This window comes from Podarcis melisellensis, assembly GCF_964234715.1.
Source record: "Podarcis melisellensis genome assembly, chromosome: 4".
Taxonomy (NCBI): Eukaryota; Metazoa; Chordata; class Lepidosauria; order Squamata; family Lacertidae; genus Podarcis; species Podarcis melisellensis.
The window spans coordinates 31,641,111-31,659,828 of record NC_138531.1 but is presented as its reverse complement, the minus strand read 5'-3'; the positions used below and the strand labels follow the sequence as shown (position 1 = coordinate 31,659,828).

The 18,718-nt window shown below is 40.1% G+C and overlaps 1 protein-coding gene across 3 annotated transcripts in view; it reads right to left on the bottom strand.

Annotated features, from left to right (window-relative positions):
* The window catches only part of MGAT4A (alpha-1,3-mannosyl-glycoprotein 4-beta-N-acetylglucosaminyltransferase A), a 52,359-nt gene that overhangs the window by 3,696 nt on the left and 29,945 nt on the right, over positions 1-18,718 (bottom strand). For 2 of the 3 annotated variants that reach the window (XM_081907777.1, XM_081907776.1), the window contains 10 exons: positions 15,969-16,015; positions 15,009-15,122; positions 14,399-14,474; positions 12,082-12,196; positions 10,560-10,690; positions 8,689-8,796; positions 7,727-7,920; positions 3,701-3,779; positions 2,216-2,282; positions 1,014-1,171 (listed from right to left, as the gene is read on the bottom strand). In XM_081907777.1, coding sequence (XP_081763903.1) covers positions 1,029-1,171; positions 2,216-2,282; positions 3,701-3,779; positions 7,727-7,920; positions 8,689-8,796; positions 10,560-10,690; positions 12,082-12,196; positions 14,399-14,474; positions 15,009-15,122; positions 15,969-16,015 — 1,074 coding nt within the window. In that variant the 3' untranslated portion in view covers positions 1,014-1,028. Of the gene's footprint in view, positions 1-1,013; positions 1,172-2,215; positions 2,283-3,700; positions 3,780-7,726; positions 7,921-8,688; positions 8,797-10,559; positions 10,691-12,081; positions 12,197-14,398; positions 14,475-15,008; positions 15,123-15,968; positions 16,016-18,718 lie in introns of those variants that run through there. The other variant, XM_081907778.1, reaches the window with a different exon arrangement.

Here is an 18,718-nt window from a genome sequence, read left to right as displayed (position 1 = left end):
AAACATGGCTTCTGGATGTGCATACACTGCATGCATGTGTTTTGACACAAGAGTGCCTTTTCAATGTTAAATATAAACCAGTTGGTTTGCTGTGGAAACGCTGGAGGTGGTCTATCCTTCATTGTGAAGCTGCCCTTTGTCATAACAAAGTCTTGTCCCACAACCGTGAAACATCCCAGCTGATCTAAACTGTTGCTTTCCACACAGATAGATACAGCTGACAAAGCAGACTCGTAAAACGCTTTTCAAACTGAATGTGATAATAGGGAAGCTGAGCAGAACTTCCAGCACCTAACAGAAACATGTTTGTTTTTTGAATCCCTTCCAAAAGTACTTCCTAGGATTTGGGAATTATCTGGAACAGCATGGGAGGTGGTGCAGGGAGGGCGGGGATCACAAACCCTGCCATCTGCTAGCAGACACCTCTTCTGGGTTGGATATGAAGAGAAGAGCACCTTTGGTTCAAACCCAACATTCAAAAAATACTTAGTAGTGCTAGGATATCATAGGGCATGGGTAGGCAAACTAAGGCCCGGGGGCTGGATGTAGCCCAATCGCCTTCTAAATTCGGCCAGTGGATGGTCCGGGAATCAGCGTGTTTTTACATTAGAATGTGATTTTATTTAAAATGCATCTCTGGGTTATTTGTGGGGCATAGGAATTCATTCATCCCCCCCCAAAAAAATATAGTCCAGCCCCCCACAAGGTCTGAGTGACAGTGGACCGGCCCCCTTCTGGAAATGTTTGCTGAACCCTGTCATAGGGTGCTTCAGCAAGGCAAATGACCAAGTGTTCTCAAAGCAGCATGCAAACATACACAGAGAGATGTCAGCTTGTGACATCAGCATTTCACACAACCGCAGTGTGTATCACTTGTGTCTGGAAGCCACATCAATTGACTAAAATCTTTCTGCAAAATGCCAGCATTGAGAGGTTTATCACAGTAGTCCCACAGACTCGGAATGTCACAAAACACTTCTTTTAAAGAGAGACTTAAACCTGAAGTGGTTTGAAGGTTGGTTTTCTAGTCATACAGGGCATTTCTGTTGAAATCTTACCTCATTTAGAATTGCCCAGACAGATGAGTTTTGTATTACTAGAAGCCGGACAGCTGCAATTGGATTTAGACTGGGATCAACTGTTCCCTCTGCCATTCCATTTTCAAATTTGCCTTCAGAAAGCAAAAAGGCATTCTAAATGAAAACGTTCAGCCAATGCAAGCCATCACATAAGAACATATTACATGTAAGTCTACTGTATTTAGTTTTGAAATGGGTTCACAACTGCGGCAGTCCCCAAGACAACACAGTAAAAGGTAAGAGTTTGTGGAAGCAGTCAGAGATCTACTTTTTCACAAAAACAGGATTTTTGTGCCTCAGTTTGAACAATGCTTCAATGCCTCATAAATCAAATTAAAAAACAGCATCCCCAAACCCTATATATTACTTTCAACATTCATCCAAATATATTCTTTATTTGGGACTGAGATTTGCGTGCAAAATAAATAAATACTCCAGCTTACATATTTTTAAAATCTCAGTTCTCAATTGAAACTTCTAGATAAAGGGTTACCATAATCTCATTATTCTGTTCATATCATAAATTATCTGTTTCAACTAAAAGCAGCATCATAGTCAGCCTGTAAAAATATAGAACTGGTACTACGATTTGTTACTTTAGCTATTCAGAGTTTATTTTAACAATATAGGAGGACAATCAAGAATTTCCTTCATCCCTTGCAATTGTTGGATGCTACAGGGTACCTTCTCCTACACTTGGTAACACCAAAAAGTGAACTGCTGCTCAACTATCTGATCTGAGTCTGGCTTCTGCTGCCATCACCCAAACTTCTGAGGGGCTTTGGTAGATAAGACCAGGCCATAAGACAAATTGCCTTAAGCCCCTTCTGCACTAAACAACTTTAAACAGTGATAGCTTCCCTCAAAGAATTCAGGGAATTGTAGCTTGTTACAGGTGTTGAGCTACAATTCCCAGAGTAGTGTTATAACCAATCTCTATTCCCAGGGAACTCTGAGAATTGTAGTTCTGTGAGGGGAACAGAAGTCTTCTAACAACTAACAGTTTCCACAATTCTTTGGGGAAAGCCATGGCTGTTTAAAGTAGTATAAAACTGAGACCTCAGTTACAAAACAGTTTTGTTGATGATTATTTTTGTAAAAACAGTTCTTTTTTTCTTTCTTTTACACAGTGTTACCTATTCTGAAATACCCATCATCCAATCGTTTCTCTTTGGTTTCTCTGCTTAATACCAACTCTTCACTCTGAAAAGCGAGATAAAAAAGTGAAGTATTAGTTATATGCCAATGTAGCGATACATAAGGGATAGAGAAGAATTTTGGTCTTCATTTTAAAAAAGGAACCAACCCAATTTCACAGTTTCTGACCTCATTCACTGAAGGGACAACAGTCTAAGGATCAAACACACTTCTCTGGATTTTGCAATGACATTCAGATTAAAAACTGCATGTAAAAATGCTTATTTTATGGGGGAAATGGGGACAGGATTCACCTAACAAGCCTGTCAGTGGAAGCAGCCCTGCACAATGGGGTTTCCCCCAAAGTCTGAAATTGGCTTGGGACGGGGTCAGGAGAACCTTCAGTACAGCATGTAGGGGAAGGAGAGGAGGGCATTCTGTCTGGCAAACTGCGATGCTTACACAGATGAAATGTTTTCTCATAACACGATGTTGAATTCTACTCTGAATATTCTAGGGGAGAATGCATAGAAAAGCATAGAGATGCATATTTTAGGACTTAAACGTACACAACACACATTTATGGGAAATATGCCTCAAAATGTATACAATTTAAATTGCCAATGTTTCATGATTTTTTTAAAAAAACAATTCATTGAGAACAAGGGCAGAAAAGCACATATGACTGAACACGTAAAGATGTCACAGAAATAAGCAGATCAGTCGATAACTATATATTACAGCAGGGTCCCTTTGTTCTGTACGCAAATCATGATTAGCAGCATTCAACATGTCCTCTTTTGGGGGCCAACATGCCCATCCGGGGGGATTTTTACATCTTAAAGCAAATGTCTGGGTTTGCGGGGAGTCGTTTTTATTTGGGGGGTGGCGCAGGCTGCTCTGCACGCCATGGCTGCTACCAACCCAAGCGTGCGCACCTCTTTCCCCAGCTCAGGCTGGCAGCAGCTCAGGCTGTCCTCTTTTTTGCTCTACAGGATATGGCAACCCTAGCTCCAGAGAATTGGAAGAACCCCTCAATCAGATTTAGGGGGAACACAAGGAGAGGACACTACTAATAGAACGGTCACCCTTTCTTCTTAGCCCTAATTGTACCACAACTGTTGTATGGCCTTTATTATCACCTCCCAAGCATCCTGAGGCTGATAAGGCCACTGGAGTCAATTTCACAAGCTAAGTTCTATAAATGCTAAACCAAGTCCTACAATTCTGCATTCAGTGGGTAGTGGCAGCTCTTGTTTACCTAAGAAGGTTACACTTAGATCATGAATGTCAGCCTTCTGGAAATATACATTCCTTATTCCAGTTTTTTGAGATAAGATTTGGTGGGATTAATAGTTCTATCATTGGGGAGGGAGAAAACCCACATTCTCTTATATCAATAGAAGTGTCATGTATGAAAGATACTCATTTTTACCCTTAAGATAAATACAAGGGTGGGGGAACAGACTTCTCTGTCTTCATACCTTAAAAGGCAACACTTCCACTGTTGTGTTGACGAATATATCTCCTGGATGTTCTGGGTTGCCGCTGTGGAACAGGAATCTATAAATGCGAAGATTAAGAAGCCCAAGATGATCAGTCATGGCTAATGAGAAGTATGGAAACATATAAAGGCCACCTAAAAGACCAAAACCCCACAAAATCCTGTTTACTTAGAACTTAATGTGTTCAGAGGGGTTTACTCCCAGGTAAGTATGGAAAAGACTGCTGCCAATGACACCCAAAAGATTTAATGAAAGCACGTTGAAAGATTATAACATTGGGTTGTATCCAACATGGTGCTAACTAAATGTTCCATCAGTGCAAGTATGTCTGCTTGTGCAATGGAAGGTTTTCCACCTCTCCTCCCACTACATGCTCCCTCAATCTGTTCTAGGGGTTCCTCCAACACTCTCAAGCAGATTTGGGGGTAGCTGGAGTGCACCCAGGAGGAGGACGGGGGGAAGTCTCATTACCAAGGCAGAAATCCTTGCACTGATGATATATGTTAGTTGAATACTGCCCCTGGTTCTTGTACACAGTTGTCAAAGGAATCACAATGGACTAAAATTGCCAAATGAGATTTGTATGTTCTTAACCGCTATCAGTGTAAGGATGCCTAGAAGGAATTCAACTACAGTGGTAGCTCGGATTACAGATGCTTCAGGTTACATACGCTTCAGGTTACAGACTCCGCTAACCCAGAAATAGTGTTTCAGGTTAAGAACTTTGCTTCAGGATGAGAACAGAAATCGTGCGGCGGCAGCGGGAGGCCCCATTAGTTAAAGTGGTACCTCAGGTTAAGAACAGTTTCAGGTTAAGAACAGACCTCCAGAACGAATGAAGTTCTTAACCCGACGTACCACTGTATGTTTAGTCAGGAGTGCTATTTTGGCATGCACAGACAGTGACATGAAAATTGTGAATATTTCCTCAAAGAGGAACCTTAACCTAAAACCAAACTAGACATCCTATCTAGAGAGAAGTGTGAGGTCCTAGGCAGGAACATGGGGGTGGAGGATGCCTTGGGAAGAGCCCAACAAGCTACAGCAACAGGAGGTCTCTGGACTGGCGATCCAAAGGGCACAATTGTTTGGGTAGATTTCAAGTAAATCATGAGAAAAGCTGACCAAAAGAACCCCTAAATATAAATCACTTTCACTTATTTCTGTTTCTTGCAAGCTGTAAAAAAAGAGCACTGCCTATACAGTTATAAATCCCTACACATTACAGCATGATAACAGAAAGTAAAGTCCAATGTATGTAGGCAATTCTGTTCCTTGCTCCCTCCCACCCTGTAACCATTCATTTGACCAATAGTGAAATGAAGTTCCTGCAATCTTATACATACTTATCTGAGAGAAAGTCTCAATTAATACATGTGAACTTCCAGGTAAATAGTCATAGGATTATTCTGTTTGTGTCTTCTCAGGAAACATTTCCATGCAAAGTTAATTCTTCTAATTTTATTGATTTTACATAAGCAGCTTCTATTTCAAAGAAATACTCCGTTCCACAGCTTCAAATTACAGACCTTTCCATCTACATATATGCAACTGCTTCCCTTATCTTAAAATTCAAAGCAGTTGTAAAGTAGTATTTACCAAGCAGATGGCCAAAAAATAGATGTAGATAGAAATTCATCTGAAACCTGAATGGCTGAATACAATTACATATATAAATAGTCCAAAAGAGATGAATTAAAGCTGACTCAATTCCTACACATGGACGATGAGAACACAAGCACAGATTAATTGGCATCAGGATACACAACATGTTGTTGTAAATCTGTCACTTGCTCCCTTGTTTAATATACTGTAAGCAATCTTCACACAAAATATTACTTCAGAACTGTTTTGAACTTTAAGGAAAACAGCTACATCTTCATATTGTACATATCTTTGAATCCATGCAGCAAGATCTCTTCAATGTAGAAAAAGCCCCTGTGACTTGAATGAAACAGAAGACTTAACTTGATTGGAAATGCTATTTTTGCACAAGACACCATGACAAACTTTACTGTTGCGTGAGGAACATCAAGGCGAAGAAGGTCCTTAGCCACCGCTTTCAACCATTTGAACCTCCACAGAAATGTCAGTAAAACCTTTAAGAGTTCAGGTAACATTCCTTACAACATATGATACACATTTACATATGAAAAAGTTCCCTGGTCCTAATAATATATTTGCCTCGGCAAAACTGATTGCTGCACACATTAACGTTGTAAAGACAATTTTGTAAAATATACAATAGGACATAACATCTCCTATTTTAAGGAGCATCTTGTGTTACAAATATCCCTATTTCAAGATGGCAGCTGTTAAAAAATGAGCTTATTTTTCAGCACTTCAGCTAATAGTTTCATTGTCAACATGAAACAAATCAGTAACAATCTCCCGGAAACAGACATCCATGACTGAGTTTTTAATGGTTGTGTAAAAATGACTAATTCATGAAATCTGTGGTTTCTAACCCAATTGTTCAAACAGAATATAAAACTGATCTTCCTTTATTTGAAATAATGTTCCCCTTTTGTTGAAACCAGGAGAGAAAATTATCGAATCTGTGCTATGCCTCTCATTGTTAATTTTTAAAATCAGTAATAATTGAAGCCACTTGATGTAGGATTTGAAAATGTAATATTTAGTGTTCTGGACACCATTTTGCTATGTTCTCTCTGCAGTAGAGATCAAAGAAAGACAAATAAAAATTTATCTTATTATCAGTAAATTGCAACTGAAAATAACCTTGCCTATTATCTAATATGGTTGTCAGTGTGACATTACGAGTTTCCATTTTCAAAAAGATAACATTCCGTTTCGGGGTGTTGGTAAAGCTAGTTGATCTTACAACTTACATCTGTTTTATCCATGCTGATAGCAAAACTTAACTTTGTCTTGTTTCTCATCCTTCCAGATTAACAGCGGTCCATGCGCACTTAACTACCCCAAATTAGTTTATAGCATTATAAACTAATTTTGCAGACCACTTACAGCCACTGGGTAGTTCTTTGAATTGAGGTGGTGAGGGAGACACCCCAAATCTGTGCCCAAGGTATTGCAAAATGATCATGAAGAAGCATGATATAATTAGTACCTTTCAAAAGATAAATCAATTTTACTGTTTTAAAAAGTGAGGTGAAGGTGGAGTGCAAGTTGTGACAGGTCATTGGGTTACAAATTGTCCATAGAAACATCTTGTGATGTTTACACAAAATGCAAGATTTCGCAATTGTAAACCTCCCCCTTGGTGGGGCACCCTCAATTCAACTTTTTTCAAGAAAGCTCTGGCAGCAATATCTCTAGTGGATGAATCAGAAATCAGCAAGTAGTTGCTTCTTAACCCACAGCTGTAATATTTTGAGAACAAGGTCATGGTCAGTGATGTTAAAACAAGGATGACTCTTCATCTGTCAGATTCCTAAGGACCTATTCCAATGTGAAATTTTGATAACCCAGCTGATCATTTAACCTCAAAGATATAACCTTCTGCTTAGTCACCAGCATTTAATTTAAATGACCATGAAGCTCTTCTGCAAAATTCATTTCCAACCTCATGACAGGATTAATAAGCATGTCTAAGCAACGGAAACTGGAAATAATTCCCATAGAGATGTGTGCACTAAAATATTAAAGCTGAGTGCTAAATACACTTAGAAGTTAAAATCTGTTAACATTACACTTCTATCCTAACCTAATAGTACAAAATGGTTTCCTGCACAAGTTTTTCTTTGCAAGAAGAAAAGTGACATTACACGGAGACAAATTTGCAATCTGCATTCCAAAATGGCACAAATAATAATCGGGCTATTTTAATTCTAAACAACCGATGTGGTTTGGTTTTGTCTAAAATACCAAACCAAATTTGACAAAAAAAGTCCAGCAAGCAAACTAATCATTCTATTGGATGCCATGAACAATTGTTTATAAAGCTGGTCAATTTACTGTAATTCCAACCTCATTTCAAGACACCGTTCAGCAGAAGCTTCATTTTGTCATGGAAGCACTTACCTTTCTATATTGACAGGCTTGTCAAATTTAAAGAGGATATAATCTCCAGCAACTGGTGTAACAGCCCAAAAGAAATCTTCACCCATGTAGGCTTTTTCAAGAGCATGACCCTGATAGACCTTCAAAGTTGTAGAAACCTCTGCAGGTGGATTGACATGAATTTTATGCAATAATGGTTTCAGGAAGTCTTTATCCTAAAAAGATGTTAAGATTCATTAAGCTAGGAACCGAAGAAGAGGTCAGATACAAAACAGACTCTGCTTCAGTGAACTGAGGCAAAAAAACCTGCCTGAAGCAGCTTTTATTAAGAGGCATTAAACATTTCCCTTGGCAGGAAATTTTCCTCAAAACACGTTGGGAGTCTATTGTTCAGTCTCCTGTTTTCCTTTTCTGATTTTTCTGCAGTGATTATTGATCCTCTCTCTGTTGTCAAGCTGGCCATCAGCCATAATATATTTTCTCCCTGCTACTGGCTTATTTTGCAGTTAAATGAAAATTCAAAGTCAATTAACATGAATCAACAAGTTTACAATTTTAAGAAAGTTTACTTAAAAAGAGAGAGAGAGAGAGTGAACAAGACAGCTTTTATTAGAGATGAGAAGAACAAGATTTTTCCCTCTACCCTGTAGCAAACTAGGGATAATATCCTCTCCCTCACTGACAATATTGCACAATGAAACTATTGCTCCTCCATCCCTCTTTAGCCTTCATGTATCCCAAAATCTACTCTGGAGGGTGGGGGGGAACCTCTGGTGAAGATGGGGGTCACAAGAATAGGAGAAAAAGCAGTAGACCCATCACAACCAGTGGCGCTTTTGCTTTATCATATTTGATTGTCAACCGTGGGGCCTTGCAGTAGCCAGAGACAGCTGTAATTTGCAATATTACCCAGAAAATTGATTAGTATGCAAGTTGCAAAACCTGGTCTTCCAAGAAAAGGAAAGGAAGCATAAAGTACTCACTGTAAGTTTTTGTATCTTTCCTGCTAGGGAGGAGTGCAGACCCACATGCTGGAAAAGTGAAGGCCTGAAGCGTATTCTGAGATTTGATTTCTGTCTATCGCAATGTTTCTGAAAAGAAAAGTTGGGGTGTGGCGGAAGACTTTAGTAATGCAGAACAAGTTAAACGCTATCCTTACGCATGATGACTTAAAAATAAGTGAGCCAAAATATTGTGCAGCGTTCTTGATGCCGGCCTTCCATAGCCCCGTAGTTTTGTTTGATGCCTTGCCTTTCATCCAAGGAGAAAACAAAACCTTACTGTCACTAAAGGAACAGCACAACCTGCCCACATAAAGATCAAGGACCCTGTGCCAAGGGATGAAATATTAACTATCAAGGAAGGCAGTCCATCACCCCCCTCTCATAGCAACCCAACTTCAACAGAAGGCAGGAATTTATCAATAGCAGTCAGTAGACCAAAGTGGGTTTTACGGTGTGGAAGAAACCAAGAAGGCTGCACCCAGAATGATTCACATCTGTAGCTCAGTATTACAGATCAGTGTCAATGCCAAAGGAATCACAACACCCAGACGGCAGGCCACCATAATTACAGTCTATTACAAGAACCATGGTGATGAGTAATTCTGTGCAACTCTTCAGCTAATTTTAGCAGATATGCCATCTGCACAGGCACAGGCACAGTCTGAGATGTGTAACTTTGTTTTTAACGTAGTCAAGTGCTCAGGTTTCTTTGGAGACCATAATAAAATACACCTTTTAGAGATTTTAGCTCCCCTACAAACAAAAGGCTTTAACTTCTGCTTGCAACCTTTCAAATAAGCATTTTACATCCTCACCAGTCTGAAGAAATTAGAAAATGGTTGTTGGCCACTACTTTTGTAGCGCCCCATTATGTTTATATTTCAATTTTTCATTAAGACAAACCATTTCCCCCGTAAGATAATGGTTGCCAAATCATAGCTTCCCACAGATTTCACAGAATAGTAAATGCTTCGCTTCACTATGCAGTACTGTAATGTGTGAAAGAAGAAAAGAGATGCCACTTCCCTTCTTCTTATGGTGCGTCCAGATGGCAGCACCCTTATTTCACAAAGATATCCACAATAAAGTGACTTCTTACATTGTTCTTGTTCACATGTAATGCTAAGCTAAAGCATGGCTTAGTGTGAACAAGCACACTTGTAGGCTCCTGGAGAGGAAAGTGTGGCTGTTCTGCTCCTCCCTGGTCAATCCACTGCTGCCCTGTGATGAAATAAGTCATGGTTTGGGTTGGCATGTCATCCAAACCCAGGGTCATGGCTTAGCTCCTTCTAGACGAAGCATAATAATAATAATAATAATAATAATAATAATAATAATAATAATTTGTTTATACCCCGCCCATCTGGCTGGGCCTCCCCAGCCACTCTGGGCGGCTTCCATAGAAACCAAAAATACAGTAAAATATCACACGTTAAAAACTTCCCTGAGCATGAGTTGTAATCAAGGTTTCTCCTATTGTCTAGAACTGGTGGTTTGTCTGGCGAGAGCTAAACCATCAGCCCAGGTTCAGATGACATGCTAAGCCAGTGATGGAGAACCTGTGCCCTTCCAGATGTTGCTGAACTCTTAATGCCTATCAGCCCCCATCAGCATGGTCAATGGTCAGGGATGATTAGAGCTGTATTCCAGCAACATCTGGAGGGCCACAGGTTCCTCACCCTTGCACTAAGCCAAGCCATGGCTTTGTTCAGTGGTGGAACCAAAGCAGCCACAATCTTCTCTCTGTTTGCTCATTCACACTAAGTCGTGGTTTGGCTTTGCATTACACGCAAACCAGGCAATTCACATAAGACAGTATTTATGAGAAATACTTAACACTCAAAACTTACTGCATCTTTCTCGGGGTTGCAAACTTTCACCCAAAGAATGTGATCCAAGAGCCAATCAATAGGTTTCTCTTTATAAAACATAAATATGAACTCTACAATGAGTGTAATATCTGGAGACTGAAACATTTTACCTGTAAATAAAATGAAGTTATATCAGCAGCTATCCAGGGCTTTGTAAATGCAAATTCAGCCTGCCACCCCCAAAGAGCCACTTTAGCTAGTGTGACTAAAGGTAATATAAATTCCAGAAGCAGGCTATAAATTATATATAAATATCTGGTGCTCAAAAAAAACCTCTCAACTGAAGATTTGGTGGGTTGCTTTTTTTAAAGAATCTTAACGCAAACTAGTAAAAGAAAAGATGGCACTCAAAGAATTTGGGGCAGAAGGTTTGCAGAGACTGAGAATCTTGGGAGAAAGTTACCCAGATATTCCTTGGTTTATAGGATAATTAACAAAAACTCAACATGTGCTATGTTTCTCCCCACCCATTTCATGTTTTCAACAATGCTTCTTTTTAAAAATTACAATTCCGAAAAATTGGTCTCCCATAATCTACACTGAAAATCACATTCCACCCTTTTGTGGTAGATCTACAGGTCTAATATTTCAGGTTCCTCATTCAATCTGATCAGCAGACATTATGCAGGTACAGGAGCCATAAGACTGCAGATGAAGCTTCCCTGTCCACAAGTGCTGCCCTCTTCACTTCAAAGGTAGGAGCATCGCAATGAGAGCAGAGGAATCTGCCTTCTTCAGTCAAGTGAATACCATATTGAAAAGGAAAGGTTTCTAAGCGAAAAGTTTGAAGTCACTGGCTTTGATAGAGGCAGGAAAGCTGTAGTGGGAAACCTCTAAAACGAGGGCAGCTCTTCATTGAGCCTAACTTCCATGGGAAATAGTTTAAATTACTGGAGCCCATATAGAAATTTGTCATGTTCTGAGATGGCAGCCATTGCTATAGAATTATTCTAACTTTCAGCAGCTGGATTCTGTCACAACAAGCAGCATGCAACTGAATGTGTGGAATTATACTGGGAAAGTCACAAAATTTTTAAAAATAAAAACTCACTGTATTTCCATATTTTAAAAGTTGGGAGATTTGTGTGGATTCTCTGCCAGAGTGGTGGATTTCTCTTCTTCTCTCCACCCTCCCCTGCACCTGCCCAGCGGCGGAGTAAGCTGATCAGGCACCTGAGGCGGCACATATGCCCTGCGCCCAGAGGCGGGGCCAGCTGCCCGCAAGGTGGGGCAAGCCGGGGCAGGACGTTCCACGGTGCTTCTGAGGAGTCTGCCTACCTCCTCCCACTCAGCCACCCTACAGCTGAGGGGGAGGGAGGAGGCAGCAGGCAGACTGTTTGGCTCAGGAGAGACGCGTGGCTCAGGCGTGCTGCAGGCCCCACAGTGAGTGCTGCCCATCATTTTGTCACCCCCCTCAGTGCGGACACCCAGGGCGACCCATCCCCACTGCGCACCTCCTCCTCCACCCCTTTCAAACCTGCTAAAGAGGAATTTCTCTTACCAATGAATCCCAGCTGAGAAAATTCAAGAATCATCCAATCTTCGGATGACAACTGAAGCGCAAAATTTTTTATTGTGCTGAAGTAATTCTGCTTGACAACAATGTCATCCTCAAGCTAAGGGAGCCGAAGAGCAAGACCAGCAAAAGAAAAGAAGAAACGAAATGTGAAAAAGAGTGTGTTAGGCAAACCACATTTCAAACTCAAACGTACATTTGAACTTCTTGGGCTGCATCCAACAAATGTATTCCATTAACATAACTTTTCTTCCCTCACTTTCCCCCACGCACCCTCCAAAAATGTTCTTGGGAACACAGAGAGGAGGAGAAGTTACGTTGTTGAAGCAGAAGTCGTGGTGTTAATAGAATGACTTTGTTAGATACAACCTCATTATTTGCCTCAACTGCAATCACTGGGAGGAGACTGCAAACTATAAATAAAAAGGGTAATCATTTCTGAGAAGCTGCAATCCTATACACGGTAAGGGGTATATTGCAAGATGCCTGCCCTTCATGCATGCATTTTTTAAATAAAAAAATTTGGCAGCATCCCCAGAACATCACGGGCATCAGAATGCCAGTGCATATTTTGTTTTAAATTTCATCTAAATTTATCCTTTCCAAGCAAAATCCGGTAAAGGGGAAAAAACACCCTACTGTTGTGATATCTGAATGACTTGTTTGCACTATTCTAGTCCCTATCTGGAAGTACCCTGAATCTCACTAATTAATTGCAACTTACTTCTGAGCAGGATTGTCCTGTTAACTCAGAAATTAAATGGAAAACAAAAACAAAAACATGCTTTTGGTGATCAAAACTACATTGCCCATCAACTAGAACATGTCTCATTGCTAACAAGGTTATTTGTTTCTCATTGAGGTTTAACCTTCTTGCCCTTATGAGAAGCCCATTACTGATGAAATTTTAGTGTTGAAGAGATCCTAAGTTGGTCCTCGTCTAAACAGAAATATTTGAGAAGGGTCTGAATCCAACATTTGATTCAGTGCAGGCTTCCATGAGAACCATGGACACAAATTTCCCAGTTGTCGCTCCCCCTCTGCCACTGAACATATTGTTCCATGGGTGCCCCAAACCTCTGGAGTAGAGTTAAGAGGTGCAAAGGAAGCTGAAGGGGAAACCAGCAAAAATCACCTCCCACGTTTCCGCTAATGGAATCCTCCATAAGATTAAAACTGCATTCAGTCAACAAGAGGGTCACAATCGGAAACAACACAACACCTCCAATATTATTTCTTTCCATGGTGCCAAACTAGAGACTGCATGACCACACAGCCATGCCTTTAAAATCCACCTAAACAATTAGATTTATCACTGGTGGAACAATATCAACAGAGAGGGTTTTTTATGAGAGACAGCATATTTTAAAACAAAAACAACCCCGCACAATAGGATTTTTAAAAGCTGTTTATTGTACAGGGACACAGTTATATAAGGATGTTATCTGGGATCTAATAAACTTCCAAAAAGCTTGTGCATGTGAGAAGGGAATACCAGAAAAAAACCCAAATAGTGCAGGAATTATCATGTCAGACAGCGATTCTATCCATTTCTCGCTGCAATCCCATCTTTTATGTGCAGATAGGATATGGAATGGCTGGCTTTATGCGGGGGCAAGGCACTGCAGGAGAATCACTTAAAGGATAAAATGTGTTATTTCCAAATTTACTTTGATGATGTAGGATCGAAGGCAGAGCTGGAAAAAAACATTTGCGCAGCTCTGTAGTTATTACAGGCTTTTGCTCTTACTGTAAATCCTATTCAGGCAAGAAATGACGCAGCTGCTCAATTTTACAGGAGCAAATTAGATTCACTGAATTAGAGTCAGCTACTTAGACAGTGTGTGAAACTAAGCATGTGCATATCAATCTTGGTCTGATTGCAGCCATATGTGACGAACTAAACCATATTTGCAAAGCATGACCTTGACAATTACAGCTGTTTCTAAAGTAATAAACGCAGGCTTGCTCAAGCAACTAAATCTGGAAATAATCTTAGCATCATTTTTTAACAATAAAAAAACCAACAATATTTAACTAAGGCATTTTATATTTAAAATTAAAACATTTAAAGGGAAAACACAACTACAAATCACCTTACTTGTTTTAGCTCTATTTTCCTAAAAAGTTTTGATTTACATACCCATCACCCTTAGTTGGCTTGGATTTTTGTTTGTTTATAAAACACTTATAAACAATTCCTATATACTATGTCAACCCTGCAATTCAAGTAAATAACTGTTCTTATTCTGATTACAAGATACTAGTTTTCACCATTCAAAGTAAAACAACAACAATTTACCTGAATGTAGTAAACACCCTTTTTCTGTGCATACATCATAAGGAAACAATAATCCAGATTCTGCTTTGTCCGCCATCTGAAATTAAATACAGTTAGTTTTCTAAGCTAAACATCTCAGTAGGCAATGAAGGCATATACAAGGTTTCAGGAGGTAGCATTCCTATCATGGTGGTGAACCCTGAAGTCCTCTTTGGAGTCACCATTTGGGGAGCTGACTTGCCAGAAGCAATGTAGTCTGCCCTTTCAGTTGTTTCAGTGCAGGATTCTCCCACCAAGCAAAGTGCTGTCCAGCTGTGGCCTGTTACAAGCCATCTTACCAAGCAGTCCCACAAAGAAGCAGCAAGATTTCAAGTACCTATTTGTTTTCCCTGTAGGGTGAACACCATGGAGAGGGAATTTCAAAACCAGGAGAATAGCATGGTGCAGAGAGATTAAGTTCCTCCCCTATGGTAGCAATCTGAGTATTTCACCCCCAGTTACTATTAATACTAGGGGGCGGAGGAACATGGCAGTTTCCATTTATGAAATTTCCATGTCCTGAATTTTCAATGCACTCTACAATCTACAATGAATGAAGTTATTATTCGCCAGTACCCTGAGAAATTCTTACCTGACTCTTTCTTTTGAGTCTCCAAACGTCTCTTTTAGGTTTGTCAAGTCAGGATAGTAGGAGGCAGGTGGAGCTATTACTTCCACCAAGCCAGAACTGATTTCTTTAGAAAACCTGCATTCAGAAAGTTAAAAATTGCCATTATATTCTATTCTAGGAAATGCTACACTCTGGAAACCCAATGTGGTGATCAAATGTTGCTGGATTGGTTCAAATTTCTGTTCAGTCACAGTGCTCACCCAGTAGCACCGGGCGAATTAGTATCAGCCTAATCATATTGTGGCCAAGTTAATATCAGCTTAACCTAGGCATAGGCAAACTCGGCCCTCCAGATGTTTTGGGACTACAACTCTCATTATCCCTGACCACTGGTCTTGTTAGCTAGGGATGATGGGAACTGTAGTCCCAAAACATCTGGAGGGCTGGGTTTGCCTATGCCTGGCTTAACCACTAATGTAGATTCATTTATAAAGTGATATGTACAGGTTGGGGTCCAAAGGCTGTGAGGTGACTTCTGTATGATCTCTCCCTTCCACAAAACCTTCCTATGTCCCTTGAAAACCCCACTGGGATAGAATCCAACAATGCACAAGCAGCTGCAACTAGCAAGAACTGGCAGCCAGGTCTACAAAAGCAGAAATTGCTTTAAGGTCTGGCCTTAATTCTCACAATCTATTATTTAAAACCACAACATGCATTCACTTCTTAAGTAAGCAGGTAGCTGCTTCTATACATCAGCGCTAGCATAGCAGCTTTAGCATAGGTGCTTTGCAATCCATTTATTTCATGCCAACATAATCCGTTTATGACAGACTGAACCTTTTAATCCCATTTGCTGTTTTGCAAGTTGAGACCATCTAATTGCTCCATGCAATTTACCACAGTATGCAACCCATGCATATGAAGAAAACTATTACTAAAACTGAAATAAACAATGGATAAACAATGAAATAAACTTACTCCTTTTCTAGGCTTGCTACAACGCCATTTACATAATCAAGATCTGTCTGGGGGGGAGAAAGAGAGGCATTTTAAAGCAACATTTTTGAACCAAGTATAACAAATTAAATGATTGTATAATTTCTACAGCATTTTTTCAAAAATCCAAGTAGCAGTGAAGTGGCTTAGAAATTATTTAAATACATAAAATAATTATTAATGTTCATCAAAAAGTTAGCATGACAGAGGTCACAAAATGCGTCCATTCAAACACAGAATAGCAAATTTCACTCTCGCACACTGGCCAGCACAATTTTTAATTCAATTCAGAAAATTGTGTTTATTAATTTACTACATTCACGTCAAGTTAAGCAAATCCCAGTGTTACGGCCTTCAGTGAGAACAGAGCCTATGTGGTGTGTATAATAACCATGGCCGTGTATCAACTGTGAATGACACATGTATCTTTAAAGCAATGCTCACCATGGCTAAATAAAAAGCATCAGGGATAGGGAAAGGTTCCAGTCCCTGCTTCTATGTATGTTGTTGAGAAAAACAGTAATTTAAAACTAGGATAGATCAAGGGTCTAGAAGCCAAGTCCTACGAGGAATGATTGAAGGAGCTGGGTATGTTTAGCCTGGAAAAGAGGAGACTGAGAGGAGATACAATAGCCATCTTCAAATATCTCAAGGGCTGTCACATGGAAGATGGAGCAAGCTTGTTTTCTCCTGCTCTGGAAGGTAGGACTCGAACTGATGGCTCACAGAAACTCCTTGGAACCTAAGTCTCACTCCTGTCCCCTTTTCCACCTTCCCCAGGTTGCTTCTCCCATTTACAGAAACAATGGATATGTACATTTGTGTCATCACGTCTTGGCAGTCACACAAAAATTAGTTTCTGAACGGATCTGGGGAATGAAGAGGCTTTTATCCTGCTCTATATAAATCTCAAATCTGAATTTACCCCAAGGGTACAGAAAAATCTCTCCAAATCCATTAGAAAAGCACGTAGCTCAAATGGTTGCTAAACTACCGTACACTGCCTAAGCCACCATGGTAGTTTTTGATACATTTGCTCTACATGCAATCTGTAGGGTTTTTCATGTTGTATATTTAGATTGTTTTATAACTTTAAAGGCAGTATGTATTAACATATTTGCACTGTGAAGCGACCTTTACCTTACCTTGCAGTCTAACACACCATTCTAATAAAAAGGCATCACTTTTGCTTACTCTGAGTGTCTCAGTGCCAACAAACCACCAGCCTGGAATAATCTACCTCTGACGGCAGCCTAAGAAAAGCAACAAATACAGAACGTTCCCTGCTCTTCTTGTGCTAACTTCAACAAACTGACCTGCACTTCTTTCCATCCTGCACGAAAGTTCCAACAAGGCATTGGAAAACAAAATGTGGTTCAATACATACCAGCCAGAGTTTTTCCCTTTGACTGATCATATGTAAAACTATAAACAGCTAAAAGCTGAATTTTTACAGACACAAGCAAAGTGCTAAAATGAATAATCAGAAATATCTCACTTGTCTACAATACACATCTACCTTGCAAGCGCTCTCATCTCTGAAGTGTGGTGCTAAAGGAAATGCAGTAGGAAACTGACTCACAAAGCCTCTCCTGTATTTCAAACATATTCTTTTTTACCATGCACAGAGCCCATGAGTTATCCTCTGGTTTCACATTGTTTTGTGTACCAAGCTCTCTTTGGAAGCTGTGTGGTCTTCCCAGTTCCTGTTTTGGATGCCCTGCTTCATAGATCTATGAAATCAATTGTATTACATCAGTTGTAACAGCAAAAAAGTGGTATCTAGGGGGCTAAATAAGGACGCGGGTGGCGCTGTGGGTTAAACCACAGAGCCTAGGACTTGCCAATCAGAAGGTTGACGGTTCAAATCCCCGCGACGGGGTGAGCTCCTGCTGCTCAGTCCCTGCTCCTGCCAACCTAGCAGTTTGAAAGCACATCAAAGTGAAAGTAGATAAATAGGTACCGCTTTGGCGGGAACGTAAACAGCGTTTTCGTGCGCTGCTCTGGTTTGCCAGAAGCAGCTTAGACATGCTGGCCACATGACCCGGAAGCTGTATGCTGGCTCCCTTGGCCAATAAAGCGAGATGAGCGCCGCAACCCCAGAGTCGGCCACGACTGGCCCTAATGGTCAGGGGTCCCTTTACCTTTAGGAGGCTAAATGGCATTTTCCTTGGGTAAAATAACTGTAGAGGTCTAAGTACTGAGAACCTGCAATATCTCCATGATGGAAGTACAGTTCAGGAAAAAGACATGCTCCAAATTAGAAATTGGTGCACCGTTTAGAAAGACTGTTTTTGCTTTAAAAAAAAAACAAAAAAAAACTTCATACAATAATTCCTCCTTTACATGCAACACAGAAGTGTACTACATCAAATACAGGTTTACATAACTTCCAGACTGACTCTGTTTCTGCTCCAGGCTCAATGCCAATAGTAGCTTCTGCAGTTAAATAAGCAATATGTAGAGTCACGGCAAACAGTCTTAACCATATATTTGCAGAGCTGACTGCCTTGGTTAGCAAACAAGGTACAGTATATTTTCCCAAAAAAATTTTTTTGGGGACAGGAGATACTCCACAATGCTGATTTTGTACAGCTCAAACTATCTTATAAAGGAGCACATTCATATTTCTAATGAAGTTAGCTTAAGCAAGCCTCGCCGTTACAAATTTATATAATTAAAAAAATGTACAGAGAACTGGCAGGCTTCTACATTTTGCCTAAAACTCTTCT